We start from the raw sequence: 15,119 nt of genomic DNA, 5'->3' as shown, positions 1-15,119 counted from the left end.
CCTCTGAGGTCCAGCCACACAGGCCTCCTTCTTTCATTTGCCCCAACACCTCCTGCTCTCCTCGCCTCCCGGCTTCTGTGTAAACTCTACTTGGAATGCTCTTGGTTACCTTCCTCCCCTACCCCACCAACACACTTTACTTGGATTACGTCTACTTATCTTTCAGATCTCAGTTTAGATGTCACATCTTTGGGTCAGGTCCCTATGTCACTTGCTTTCCTAGTTCTTCCTGATGCAGCATTTATCACCCAAGAAACAAGAAACAATAAACTGGGGTAAAAATAATGACAGTCGTTGAATGTCTGTCTCCCTCACTAGATTGTAACTTCCATTATGAAAAGACCTGTGTCATCTTGTTCATTGCTGTATCCTGGTGGAGGGCCTGGAATACGGGAAGAATGAATGAAGGAACGAATGTGTCCAAGATGTGCTAAAACAAAAAGAGTGAGCAGAGGACCCAGCCCTGCACGCTGCCCATGGTGACCCAACCCACAGAGCATCCCAAGGGGCCCCTTGCTGAGAGTCCAGCTCCACTGCAAGGGAGGAGGCAGGAAGTGGAGGGGAGCAGAGCCTCTGTAACAGGAGAGGCTGCAGCTGACCGGGAGGCAGGCCCAGGTCCTTGGGCGACTTGTTCTAATCTTAGAAGGTATGTCTTGGCTTTCTGCTGTGGCCTGAAGGACAAATGTCCCAGACCCCAGGATATACACTGTCACTGGACTCCCACTTGGGAAACAGAAATGGCTCCTAGTGAAGAGTATTCATGTGTGGTCTCCAGGTGGCTACAGCATACCCCAGGACTCTAGGTGCCTGTGGTGTGGTGGCTCCCTGGAGCCCAGCCCACCCCGCAGCCTCAGAGGGGCTCTCAGCGGCGTCATGTTTATTATGGGACTAAGCAACGTGAGAGGAGCACGTGACAGGGAGTTTCTGAACTTTGGAGAGCGATGAATTGTAGATTGACGTGCTGGCCCAGGTGAGTGACGCCAGCTACGCAGGGGTGCTTCTTGCACACTCTTCTCCTTTGGCCTAAAGAGAAAACAACCCCAGCTGTTCAGAGGCTGCCAGTCTGACCAGTTGAATTGGATCTGCTCCTCTGCCTCTGCACACCCACTGGTGGGAGGAGGAAGGAGAGGAGAATGGTGGCGCGGGAACCCCAGCCTGGACTGAGTGGTCGCTGGCTTCCGCCTTCTCATCCCAGCACGCTCTCCATCTCCTTGCAGCCTCCGCTCACCCTGCCTGTCTTTGGCTCGGCCGTCACCTTGTAACAGGAGCCGAGTTTCAAACCTGCATTTGTCGGACTCCAAGAATCTCCAGCAGGAGCTTCAGAGTCTGTCCTGGACCCTCTGTTCTGTCCCCTCACCCTTTCTGAGCACTCTTCCCTGCACTTGCCAGCTCTCGCCTCTCTCCTCCCAACCCCGCTCCTCCCCTGGGACACTTGTCTGCCCAGCAGCCAGAACTGGAAATCTGGCCACACCTTGACGCCTCCTACGCCTGCCTGGTCGGTCACTGGTTCTGGTTAACCATCCTCCCTCCTAATTGCTTTTGAGTCCTGCTAGTGATCTCTGTCCCCACAGACCTACCCCGGTTCAGGCCATCATCCTGTCTAGGCTCGCAGAATCCTGAGGTCAACAGAGTGTTGGCTTCAACCACGTGTCTAAAGCCATCCTAAGATAGCTTATAATTCCCAGATGGACTTACCATGCTCATGGTCACCTTTGGGCCCAGTTTTCTGCCTCTACTGAATGCTTGTTCTCCATCCTCCTGCAAGCCTGGTAGACCTGAGCACCCCGTGAATCTGCTCAGCCATGGACCCCTGGAGCCTGAGCAGGTAGGAGGGCTCTGAGTGCAAGTCAGTAAACTCTGCGTCCAGACACTATTCCTTTACCCGCCAAATGCGGGCCATAGAGTCCTTTGATTCTCACTCCACCCCTTAAAAAACCACCACAAATCAAAGGCTGCTGCCTGCAGAACTTTTACTGAAGGTTTGTGGATGGCAGGAAGGGGTTGTGAGGACACTGCACAGCTAACAGTTGTGAGTCAATGATTAGAGATTCCTGGTCTTCAGCATCCTTTCGGCCACTCCATCTTTCATTCTGGCCATTTCCCCAGAAGTGGCCGGCCCATGTCCATTTCTCAGGGTCTCAGCTCCCCCGTCCCCTCCCCGTCCTCCACACTTACCCTTCTGAAGTGCAGCCCCAGCTCCCTGGCAGATCAGACCCACCAAGAGGCTCAGCCCAGTGAAAGGACTTTCCGGGACCAGGATCCACCCTCTGTGGGAGGCAGTGGGGCTGTCAACGTGCTCCTTTTGTACCTTTCACGACAACAGCCGTGGCCTCGAAGCTGGTCTCCCCACCCCCAGCCCATCCATTTCTCGCACTGCAGCCAGGGGGATCCTCGAAATAAATCCAGTGGTTTTGCTCTTTTGCTGAAAACCCTCCAGTGACTCTGCATGACCCTTAGAACAGGGTCCTGGCTTAGAGGGCCCTTCCCAGTCTGGCCTCTTTTCCTCTCCAGCCTCATCTTGCCCCTCATGCCACATGCCCTGCACCAGGCTTAGGGACTTCTTGTACTGCCCTGAGGTGCCCCTGGCCTCGCTGCCATCACACGTGCCGCTCCCTCAGGGGAGAGGGACCAGCTCTGCTCACGCTTCAGTCTTGGCCAGGTTGGTGCTTCCTCCTGGAAGCTTTCCCGCATGCCTCTGGCTAGATTCGTTGCTCCTGCTCTGCTTTTTCATTGTCCTTCTCCTCGACTCAATGTCACCTCCTCCTCCCCCTCCTCCTCGGGGAGCATCCTGTGCCCACTCTTTTTTTTTTTTCTCTTTTTTGTGAGGAGGACTAGCCTTGAGCTAACATCTGCCAATCCTCCCCTTTTTTCCTGAGGAAGACTGGCCCTGGGCTAACATCCGTGCCCATCCTCCTCCACTTTATATGGGACGCCGCCACAGCATGGCTTCACAAGCGGTGCATTGGTGCGCGCCTGGGATCCAAACCCGCCCACCCCGGGCCGCCACAGCGGAGCGCACGCACCCAACCGCTGCGCCACCGGGCGGCCCCCCTGTGCCCACTCTTGCAGAGGCAGTGCCCACCACCCTCTCTACAGGCTAACCCGTCTTTTGTGGCACTTGGCACAACTCACATACTAGACAGTCACTTGTCTATTTGCTCACTGTCTGTCTCCCCCTGCTGGGACGTGAGTCCCAGTGACAGCACGGACTTTCTCGTCTCCACCAGCACGTTCCCAGAGCTCAGAGCACAGAGTGGGTGCTCAGCAAGTGCTTGCTGACTGACTGTATTTGTTTCCTATGACCAGTGTAACAAATTTTATAGCTTAAACGATATAATGTTATTATCTTGCAAGTTCAAAATGAGACTTGCACTAAAATCAAGTTGTTGGCAGGGCCATGTTCCTTCTGGAGGCTCTAGGGGAGAAACTGCTTCCCTGCCTTTTCCTGCTTCCGGGGCTGCCTGCATTTCTTGGCTTGTGGCCCCTTCCTCCATCTTCAAAGCTGGCAGTGGTGGGTCGAGTCTTTCTCACATCCCATATCTCTGGCTCTGAGTCTTCTGCCTCCCTCTTCCACATTTAAGAACCCTGTGATTACATTGGGCCCACCCAGATAGTTCAGGATCATCTATTTTAAGGTCAGCTGATTAGCAACCTTAATTCTATCTGCAATCTTAGTTCCTCTTTGCCATGTAACCTAACATATTCACAGGTTCCAGGGATTAGGATGTGGACATCTTTGGGGGCCATTATTCTGCCTCCCACACTGGTGGACCCATCAAACTTAAAATACTTTAAAATTTTTCCCTGTTCCCCAGTAGCCCATAAACTCCAAGGGTGCAGACAGTAGCCATCCTGTCCATCTCTGTGTACCTCTCATCCAGCGTGCTTTCATTTATTGTGATCCCAGAGCCTCACAAGTGTTGCAGGAGGAAGGCAGGGCAAGTGTTATTCCCATTGTACAGATGAGGAGGCTGAGGCTTCAACAGCTCATGTGACTTGACCAGGGTCACACCAGAAAGCGGCAGATCCAAGACCACGCTCGGACTTACCTAGTGTCCTTACCAGCAAGCCCCTGAGAGCTCCCTCCGTTAGGTGGAAGGAGAGCATATAAAATAAGAGCAATAATCTTAATCAGAAGAAGAAGAAGGAGGAAGAAGAGATGCAAGAATAGAAGAGATGGAGGAGGAGAGGAGGAGGAGGAAGACGACAATAACACATACTTCTTCTCAATAGCACTGCCTTCCAAGAGTAGCAGCAGATCTCTCCAGCTGCCCAAGGATGCCAGAATGGATAGAAATATTTCTTGGTATATCATTGGCTTCCAGAGTAATCCTTCTAAACAGCAAATCCTAAAACTCCTCTGATCAAAATGTTTTATTAGCTCGCCCTAGCCTAAGGAAGGAAGCCCGCGTTTTATAGAACAGTCTCAGTGTCACCACTTTCATCGAGTGTGTTGCATGTGTCCAGCAAGCGCTTGTGGTTGGAGCCTGGCACAGAGGAAGCTCACAGTGAGTGGTGGCCCTTGTCATCTCATATGCGTCTTGTCACAGCACAGTGACACAGGGATTGCCAGCCTGATTTTAGAGAGGATGAAACTGAGACTTGCAGAAATCAAGACTTGCCCAAGGTCATCTATACAGCTAACAAATGCTAGAGCCTGAATTAAACCTTGGCTATGCCTCACCCTGTACAAGCCACAGCTTTCTATTAATCTGCCTCTCTTCCATCTCACTTTCTGCTTCGACCATATTGAACCAATTAAAGTTTCCCCCAAACACCATACTCTTCCATACTTTGACACTTTGCACATGCCAGTCAGTCTGTGCCTGGAGCACGGCCTCCTCCCTCTCCCCTCACCCCCACCTTCTCTCCTGGCAAGCTTCAATTGTGAAGCCTTCCCTGATTCACTCAGGCAGATTAAGTGTCCCTTCTCCTAAGCTTCCATTGCAGTGTCATACATTTCCCAAGTACAGCAATGGTCTTTTGCATTATGATAGTTATATTACAAGTCTGTCTTTCAACCACACTAGAAGCTTCTTGAGCTCCAGGACCATGAACTTTCATCTTTATATCCCCACACTTAGCCAGTGTCGGGCAATAAATATTCATGAATGAATAAATAAGTGAACAACCATGGATTGAGTGCCTCCTAAGTGTCAGGCCCTTCACTGGACACTTGACATCAAACTCATTCTGTTCTCTTCACAAACCTGTGAGGTACCTAGTGTCATAATCAGCCCTTCCAGCAGTGAGTCGGAATAGACTCCTTAGATGTGTCTGCAGTGGCAAGGCATGCTGGGAGCAAGGGAAAGGCTGAGCCTGTGGGCAGAGGACGCTGAACATGAGAGAAAGAAAGTCAGAACCATGGAAACAGAGCGGGTTTCTCTCCATTGGCCTTTCCCTCTCCCAAACCAACAGGCCCTTCAGACTGGGTGTAAGGACGACATTTTTTTAAATAACAGCTTTACTGAGATATAATTTACATACCATACAATTCACCCATTTAAAGTGTAAAATTGAATGGTTTTTAGTATATTCACAGATATGTGCAACCATCACCACCATCAATTTTATAACATTTTCATCACCTCAAAAAGAAGAAACCCTGTACCCTTTAGCTATCACCCCATCTCCTGTCTTCCCATCTGCTCCAGCCCTAAGCAACCACTAATATACTTTGTGTCTCTATAGATTAGCTTATTCTGGAGAGTTTATATAAATGGAATCATATAATATGTGGTCTTTTGTGACTGGCTTCTTTCACTTAGCATGATGTCTTCAAGGTTCATCTATGTTGTGGCATGTATCAGTACTTCATTCCTTTTTCTGACCGAATAGTAGTCCATTGTACAGATATACCACCATTTGTTTATCCATTCATCAGTGAATGGACTTGGACTTGATGTTTTGATTTGACACAGGGCTTTGGACAGCTGGGAGGTGTATGTATTCATGACCTATGTCATGACCCTAAAAGCCATAAAATGAAACTTAGCTTTGTTTATTGTTTTAATTGCTAGTTACTGTTTCTCAGGGGTGGTTTGAAAGCTCAGGGGTGGAGTGTCTGTTAATTGTCTGCCTTGGTAATAAAATAGCGCACCAAAATGGCTGAGTCGAGATGGCCCACTCCTGTACTAAGAATGGCAGGAAGCAGCAGGGAGCACATCTCAGCCAGCTGTGGCTCCCCTTGGGACTTCTGAGGACCCAGAGAGAATAGAAGGATGAGAGTAGACTAGATGAGACCTTGGACATCCTTTGGCCTAATAAGGGGACGTGCTAGCCCCATAGCCAACATTCAATAATAGCTCACAATTTTTGAACACTTACTTCATGCCTTGCCCTGTTCTAAGCATTTTATATGCATAAACTCATTAAATCCTTCCAATGACCATATATCCTAGATATTACTATCATCATCCCCATTTTACAGATAGAAACTGAAGTACAAAAGAGTTAGATAACTTGCCCAAGGCCCCAGAACTAGGAAATACAGAGCCAGGATTTGAACCGGCAGTCTGGCTCGAAGCCTGAGCCCTGTGTGCTGCTGCCCTACCTGGAGCACTGTGATACCATCAGCTCCTCCGGGACAGACAGGGCTGATTCCAAATCTTTTGGGGGCTCTGGGGATATTGGCCACTTCCTGTGGGCCATGGAAGAAGGATGGTGCAGCCTCTAGAAAACAGGGCACATGTTGCATATTGGGTTGGAGTAAAGGCTGATGGATGTTAATAATCTCATTTACACACAGGGAAACTGAGGCTCAGAAAAGTCCACACCCAATGTATGTCAGAGCCAAGATTGAAACCCAGGTCTAACTCTGAATTAGTTGTTCTTTCCACTTCTATCATATTGTCCCTGTGCATCCCCAACCGCACCAGACTCAGAGTAAATTTTTTTTCTTATGCTTGTACAACAGTTAACAGATTTTATAGAGAAATTTCACATACTTTATCTCCCAAATTACGTTGATAAGTTCCTATCGCTATAATGACATTTGGAATGAACATCTCCCTCCCATTTCTCTGTTGTCCCTGCTGTTACCTGGGAATGCACCTAGACACTAACTCTGCCTGTGCCACCACCACTAAACCTGCTGACCCCACCTGGATGACCCACCAGGCACCTGGGGCTGTGGGCCACACCGATTTTAAAACCACTGAAGCAGTCAGGACTGTGTCCCACTGGCTGAGAGTTGCTAAACCCTCACCAGGCTCCTGGGCTGCAGCACCTCGTCCGGGGAGGAAATGGGAAACCTTGGAGGTCCCAAAGAGGGACACACTCCCCGGGTCAGGGGCCTGGGGGTCCTTTGTGCAAGGAGAGTACCTTACCTGGGTTTTCCCTGGGAGAGACCTGCCCTTTTCAGATCCTTAAAGCCTACAAGTGGGTAGGTAGTGGGTATTTGGGACTTTTTTGGTCTTGTGTGCAATATTTGACCAGTGTTCACACACCCCCGTTTCTGTTCTTCTGCTTTATCTGGTGGTGGTGGTGGTTCTTCTTCACCTCCTCTCCATTCCCACCTCCTCCCTAAAAAGGCTGCTCCCTCCCTGAGGACCACCACTGCTATCCTAGAGCATTCTATAGTGTCTGTGGATGCTCAAGAAATGATGAATACATGACCCAACAGTATGGATGGAGGGCACCGTGTTTTTCTTTCCAGTGACATTCCAGGATTTCTTACCCTCTATCACCTAAGCCAAAGAAATCTTCTGGCCCCAACCCATTCCATCTGCAATCTGCACCAGAATGTCCACGAGGCTCCCACTGGTATAGTGGGAACAGTCCCCTCACCTTCGTGAATGGAAGCTGGCTCAGTGCTGACAAGGAGACAGCCCAGAGCCCCATCTTTGGACCTCTTCTCTCCTCTGTTCTGTATTTCCTGTGAGTTTATCCAGTCCTGTGACTTCAAATACTGTCTCTAACTGGTGACTCGCAGAGTTTCGTTTCCAGCCTGGACACCTACTCTGAACTCCAGTCTTGGGTGTATATTCAACTCCCTCTACTGCATGTCCCTTGGATGTCTAATAGACGTGTCAAACTTTCATGACCAAGAAAGAACTTCTCATCCCCACCCTACTCACATCTCTCTCCCCAGCAAGCCTTCCCCAACCTGGGAAAAATACCCCACGTGTCCCGTTGTCCAAGTCAACCATCCAGGGGTCATCCTTGATTGTCCTCTTTCTGTCACTCCTTACACCCAATGCAGCAGTAATTTCTACCTGTGCTACCTCCAGATCCCCCCCTTCTCACCATCTGCTGCTACCAGCCTGGTCCACTCCACCATCGCCGCTCAGCTGGACCACTGCCGGAACCTTCCTCCTGGCCTCTCTGCCTTCACTCTCATCCATCCTCCACAGACAACCTCTTCGGTGTAACTCAGGTCACATCCCTTTTTGAAACTCCAAATGGCATCCCGTTCACTCAGAATAAAATATGAAGTGCTTGCCACAGTCCCCAAGGCCCCACATGGTGGCCCCAGACTGCCTCTCGTCCGTTACCCCCTTCTCTTTCCTGCATGCGACATGTCTCTGCCACGCTGCTCTTGTCTCTGCCCCTCAGCCTTTGTTCCTCTCTGTGATTTCTGCTCAGGACAGTTTTCTTCCCGTCTTTTCCCCAGCTGGGATTCAACTCAGATGACCCCACCTCAGAGATGCCTTCCCACATTCCGTAGATAAAGTGCCCTATTTTATCTTTTTCATGGCATTTAACAAGTTATCGTATTTGTGTATCTGTGTATCTGTTTATTGTTTGCTACCCTCGCTGAACTCCTTAAGAGCAAGGACTCTGTCTTGTTCACTGCTACACCCCAGGGCCTCGAACAGTAAATGTTTATTGATGAGAAACTGAGATAACTCTTCCAGCAAAGATCTAGAGGCAGTGTGGCACGTGGGTGTGGAAAGAGCTAGAGCTTTGGGATCCAGTACCTCTGGTGCCGCACTTACTAACGGGAATAGCAAATTGGCAACTCTGGGCCGTTTTCTGTCCTAGAAGAGGTGTTATGAGAAGGGTAGAAAACGTGTCAAGTGCTGTCAGGACAGTGCCTCCCACATAGCAGCTGCTCCAAGGAGGCAGATGGGTCCAGAGGGCTGACTTGGTCCCCAGGGCAGGGCCCTCTCCTTCATCCAGGATGGCAATGGCTAAATGCTGGGGTGAATGGAGGAGTTAAGGATAAGGGAAGAGTGTAAAGAAGATTCTGGAATCATTGCCGCATCCCAAAGAGACTGTTGATCCTCTTGAAGTGATGGTGTAAGGATGGTCCTGTGGGAAGGGGGTGAGTACCTTGCCTGACTGTCTTAAGAGCCTTGCAGTTCTAGAAGAGCAAAGAAGCAAGCATACCTTATACTTTGGAGGCTCTGGGTTGTCTGGCCTCTTTCTGGTGAGCAAGAGAACATTCCTTTTAGCCAAGAGCAGGAGTTCCTCAGCCCCCAGACAGAGCACTCTCATTGCCTCTCCTCCCAAGCATGGATGGGAGGGCCTCCCTGGTGCCTTGTTTCCTAAACCAGAGCCCAGAGACTAAACGGGGGCAGAGCCAGGGAGGTAGGTAGAGCTCGATTCGGGCCTGTACACAAAGGTTGCACTGTGTGGATGGCCCACAGCATCCAAATTGTATTTACTCAACATGGCAACAACGTGGGGGAAGTTCCGTGCTGTCCAGACACAGGGGCTCCTCAGTTCTCACAAGAAAGTCCCATAGAAATGGAAAGTAAACACAAGGGGTGATTTTCTTCTGGCCTGGGCAAAGTCAGACAGGAACCACGGAGTGGTTTCCACTCTGGCTGGCAGAGCCAGGCGGAACGGGGCAGGGAGGGCTTGGTAAGCAAGATCAGGGCCCAGGAAAATGGAGTGGAGGCCTGCAGTCCGTGAAGACCAGTGTCAGCTACAGTAGGACGCAAAGGGAGAGGAGTTCAGAAAACAGATGTCAGACGTGGAGACTGGCCCGAGAAGAAAGGACGAGCTGAGGTCAACAGTGATCAAGACCCAGAATGGGGATGCATGTCCCAAGGGGTGGGTTGAGGGTGTCAGTGACTCTGGGAGCAGATGCCCAGGCCCTGACACCACAGGCTGGGTTGGATGGGGGAGGGAGAAAAACGCACCCTCTGTGAGGACTTTCTGTGTTCCAGGCTCTGTGTTAAACACTTTATGATCTTAGGAACAGACAAAGAACGCTTAGTCCCAGGGAGGCCGAGGGGTCCCAGGATCCCTATGGGGACTAATAGGGACCCTGAAGTCCTTCTCAGAACTAAGAACAGTCAGAGTGAGAGCATGGCCTTAGTAAACCATACTCAGGGCTGAGAGAGAACTACTGAAGAAGTTGCTCACCTGCCTGGGCCTGAGTTGGTACTGTTGGACCACTGGAGGAGGTTGGTAGTTGTACCTGCCAGAAATGCAAGGCGGAAATCCAGGCAAAGCCTCCAACAGGCTGAGCCACTGGCCCCGGTCCATCCCAAAGACCATGCTTCCTCCATTTTACCTGTGCAACCCAGTGGCTAATAATAATTTCACTATTTATATAACACTTAACAGTTTTCAAAGCACCTTCACAAATTACCCTGCTTAACCAATGTCCGTTGCTGGATTACCAGGCCCTGGAGTTAAGTGTTTCATAGATTATTCTGTTTGACTTCTCCTGTGTGATTCTGGCTAAATTTCTTGCCCTTTCTGGGCTTCAGTGTGCCCAGCAATGTGAGAGAAGGCAATAATCTGTCAGTCTTCCACAATATAGAATGAGAAGCCTGGAGAGGGGCTGGTGGTGAGTGGATTTGCCAGGCTTCCGCAAGCTCTGGAGTCCTTAGACATTCTAAAGAAAACCCGTTCACTGGCCTTCAGGAAAACAAACTCAGACCTATTATAGTCTTTCCTTCAACTGAGTTTTTAAGCCGTAAATGCTTCCAGAAGCCTCGTAGTTCTCTTGCTTCTGAGCCCCTTGCCAAGCCCAGTTTCGAGACAGGGCAGTCAGGGAGGAGCTTTTGACTCCTGTATGGCTCTATTTTTATCTGGCATGTATCTTCCTGCACCGCCAGTGATTGGCGCCTTTGGAGCTGAGGTAAAGTGCGCTGTCAGCAGGACCCGAGCAATAAATAGCAGCGGACAGAGAGACTGATCTGTTACGTGGGCAGGAAGTGAGACAGATGGACAGACCGACTGGCCAGCCCCTTTGCCAAGAGCAGCTCAATTAATCACCCTGTCCCTAGAGCCCCTCCGTTGTTCCCGGAGGACAAGATGTTTGCCTCTGACCCTCCTGACGCTGCAGGTGTGGTCAGACAGGTGCAAGTCCTGGAGCTCCGCCCAGCGGGGCACGACGCGGGGACAGCAGACTCCCCCACTCTCCCCCAGCATTGTGGGGACTCTGGCATGGTGAATAGAGGTGAATCCTGTTACGTCTTTCTGTGAAATCAGCATTTGGTGTTTAGGCTGGAAGGGGGTGAACTTGAATAACTGCAGGAAGCAGTGAACAGGGACCTGACTTTTCCTCCAGAACAGCCTGTTTACAGAGCGGAAGGCCCAGGGCCCCCGGAGGCTTTCCTGGCTCTAACAGAGCCTTCTCCCCCAAGCTCTGCCCCACATTTACTTAACTTCGCCACCGGCGGGTAGTGGGGGCGGGGGTCTGCCTCTCCCCTGCTCCACGGGGACAGCATCACAGCATGACCGTGATGTTTACTTTGGAGGGAGTACCCAAATAAGAAAGCTTGGAGATACTTTTAGCACAAAAAGGAGGGCCTAGGCAGTGTGTGTGCGTGTGTGTGTGTTTTTGTGTGTGTACGCACATGTATGTGCGTGTGTGTGTGTGTGTGTGTGTGTGTGTGGTGGACGGGGATGCATGCTTGCAGCTGGGGAGGAGAGTGCCTCGTCTTTGTAGGCCATGAGCCCCACGGAAAGACAGAGAATGGACGTTCTCAGGCAAACGGCTGCCCAAATGCTCCCAGTTTCAGGCTAGACGTGAGGAGGGGAAGCAGAGAGGGAGTTTGCAGTCTGTGCAAGAAATGCTGTCATTTTGGTCACAAAAAATGAAAGCCTAATGTCTCTGGGACTGGACAAATTAAAAAACATTACTAAAACCAGGTGGTTATGTAGGCTGTGTGGAACAAGGCAGAAGCGAGGCGACTGTTTCCAGCACCCGCTGACTCGCCCCGTGTGTCTCGGTGACAAACGGCACATAGGAGTGAACGGTGTCCATGGCACAACTTGGTCTCTTCAGGGAGCCTGGCAGCACGCTGAGGGAGGAAGGCCACGGTAAACCGATGACCTGCCCTGGTGGCAGAGCAGGGGCGTGGACATGCCTGTAACCAGCTTGGAGAAAACTGGCATCTAGGAAATTCCTTCAGCAGAAAGGGACAGGAGAGTAAAAGGGTGGGCGTCACTCAGTGAGGACCCTGTGGAGGACGGTAACACAGTGTGCAGATGCCCAGCTGCCGTCACAGGAGGGCTCCTGGAAGGACCCCATCGCCTGTAGTAACAACAGCCCTTCCAAAGCGCTTATCACGTGCCAGGCCTGGTCCTGCACTTTACATGCAGAGTGAATCATTGACGCCACAGAACCACCTGTGAGAGGTGTGCCGCTGTGATCCCTGTCAGGGCGCAGAAAGGTGAAGTCGTGTGCCCAAGGTCACCGAGCAGGGGAGAGATGGGCACCTCTGAGGCTGAGCCGGGCGGCCTGGTTCTCGTCCGCCGTGCTACCTGCCGCTCATTTATTTATTAATTCAACAGATATGTACTGAGCACTTCTGTGCCCAAGGCCTCAGTTAGGTAGGGAAGACAAGACACATAGACATGTTAAAAGTTCCATGAACGGCATTGGCTCACCCTATTTCCTACAGTCAAAGACCCTTCTCTCCAGGGCATTTCGCCGGCCCCGTTTGCAAAGCCTCTGACCGAGGGGAGGAGCCTGCTGCGCTGTCACAGACCTACCCCTTTTCAGGCCGGGTCTTCGCAGAATGAGGAAACGGGGGGGGGGGGGGGGGGGGGCGGGGGGGCCTTGTACTGCCTCCCAGGTCCCTGGGCACCCCTCCAGGACAGAACCAAGTTTTATTCCTCTCCAGATCCCCAGAGCCATATGCAGGGCTGAGCACATTGTAAATATTCTCTAATGAGGTTGACTGAAGGGTTTTTTAAAATCTCTGAATGCAGGAACCAGTTGCAAAATGCTGTTGAAATACCTCCCTGTCACAGCATCCCTGCTCGTGGCCACAAAACAAGTGCCTTGCGGGGCACCTGGTACCGACACTGAGAAGAGCCGAGCGCATGTTTGCCGTTAACTTTTGCTTCTCCTTGGTTTGCAGGAAAGGCCAGCAGAGACCAATGCCAATGTGGATGACTCGGCGCCCCCCTCGGTGGCCCAGCTGGCTGGGCGGTTTCGGGAGCAGGCGGCTGCCGCAAAGGAGGTGAGTCAGGCGGCCATGGAGCCCCTCTTCTGGGAGGGGGCTGGAGGAAGGGAAGTCTGGGTCAGGCCCAGAGGGGAGGGAGGGAGGGAGGAGGCTTGGTAAATACCAAATTAGGAAGCGAAGCCAGAGAGGGGTCCCTCTGAATGTGAGGAATGTTGCGGCTGCTGGGCCTGTGCAGGATCTGTCCCCACCAGAGTAAGGCTTACACTCTGGTGAGGAGGGAGGAGGCACAGGCAGAGAGCTGAAAGGCCTGGCCGCCGGGGGTGGGAGTCTGGATTCGTTTCCATCTTGATCATCCACTGATAGCAGCTTAGATCTTGCACAGCTGTGCCAGGCCTAGACTGGTTCAGAATAAAGAAGTCGCCACACCGGGGTCCTGCCCCAGAGCCTAGGAATCCGGAGCAAGGCAAGGCAGGGACAGACCCTAAACTGAGAACTGAGAAGGAAGAGAGGACTTAAAGAGAAGCACATTCAGACAAGAAGCCAGGGATCAGGAAGGACAGGGATCCAGTGACCAATGGATTCTAGAAGAATCCTGCTGGAGAGGACGGTGTAAAAAGGGGTGTTGTAACGTTGGAGAGATTTGGGCTAGGTTTTCCTGAGTCATACAGTCTGAGGAGCTCATTAGAAGTGAAATGAGGGAAGGGCACCCCCAGGTGGGGGGAGGTTTATCATGGCCCCTTGCAGCAAACGAGAGCGAAGCTGTCGTGCATTTTTAGGTCTGTTATTTTGTGCCTTTGTTTTCCCATCTGAAAAATAGGTCCATAATTTCTAGACTTGATAGGAATGTCATAAAGGGTGGAGAAGATGGTATTGATCTAAGGTGCTGGCCAGGCATGGAAGCTGGGTGTGGGTGTCATTTTGAGAGGCTGTGTTAGGCCAATGAATCTCAAGTAAAAGAGGGCGTTCCAGCAGGAGAGGACCAGGAGAGGAAAAGCTCGATGTCAAAATGCGTAGACAGGTAAATAGAATAATTTATATAGTTAATGGGCAGTCTCAAAGACATACATTCCCTCCCTCCATTCTTTTCTCCTCCAGACATCCCTAAACATTCCTAAAACCAGTTTGCACTTCCTTCCTCTTCCTCCCTGTTGCCTGATTAGCTCTCTCTCTTTTTCTCTCTGTGTGTCTGTCTGTCACCCTCCCTCTAGATACCAGCCAGTAAACCAACAAGAAGGAAACCGCCTTGTTCCCTCCCCCTGTTCCCCACCAAGGTAGAGCTGGGCCAGAATGGTGAGGAGGTAAGTGCTGCTGTTGCCGGGGCTCAGAGGATGCTGGTTATGAATTTTCATTCTCTTACATATAGGAAGAGGCATGAGATGGACACTTTTAGACCTGGATACCTGTGCAGGGAATTTCCCCAATTCAGATTCGGGGATGAAGTTCCTCTTCTTAATGCTTTCTGAATCTTTTACTTTGAAAACTAGGGTCCTTCCTCCTTTCTCTCACCGAGCCTCATTTACAATTTGTCCAAGACAGGAACACTATTTTTCAAACCTGAGAATTTCAGCAAAGAGAATGGGCTATATAGTATTACCACACCAGATTGAGGAGTCGCGAAAGTTATGTTTTACTGGCAGGTCTGACTTATATGATCTTCTGTTGGAGAAGGCACCTGGCAAGAGGGGCTACACTTATATGAGGCAGAATTATAATGTGAAAGAATCATGTGGTTCTGCGGGATCTTGTAAAGACTGGCTGTTGTTCTGGATCATTGGAAGAAAACCAGAGCACACAGGAGGA

At 50.9% G+C, this 15,119-nt stretch overlaps 1 protein-coding gene across 1 annotated transcript in view; it reads left to right on the top strand.

Annotated features, from left to right (window-relative positions):
* Positions 1-15,119, top strand: part of RCSD1 (RCSD domain containing 1) — a 64,376-nt gene that overhangs the window by 32,347 nt on the left and 16,910 nt on the right. The window contains exons 2-3 of the mRNA XM_058540142.1: positions 13,275-13,376; positions 14,528-14,617. Of these exons, the coding sequence (XP_058396125.1) occupies positions 13,275-13,376; positions 14,528-14,617 (192 nt within the window). The remainder of the gene's footprint in view (positions 1-13,274; positions 13,377-14,527; positions 14,618-15,119) is intronic.

Source organism: Diceros bicornis, chromosome 4, assembly GCF_020826845.1.
Source record: "Diceros bicornis minor isolate mBicDic1 chromosome 4, mDicBic1.mat.cur, whole genome shotgun sequence".
Taxonomy (NCBI): domain Eukaryota; kingdom Metazoa; phylum Chordata; class Mammalia; order Perissodactyla; family Rhinocerotidae; genus Diceros; species Diceros bicornis.
This window is presented reverse-complemented; position numbering and strand designations above follow the sequence as displayed.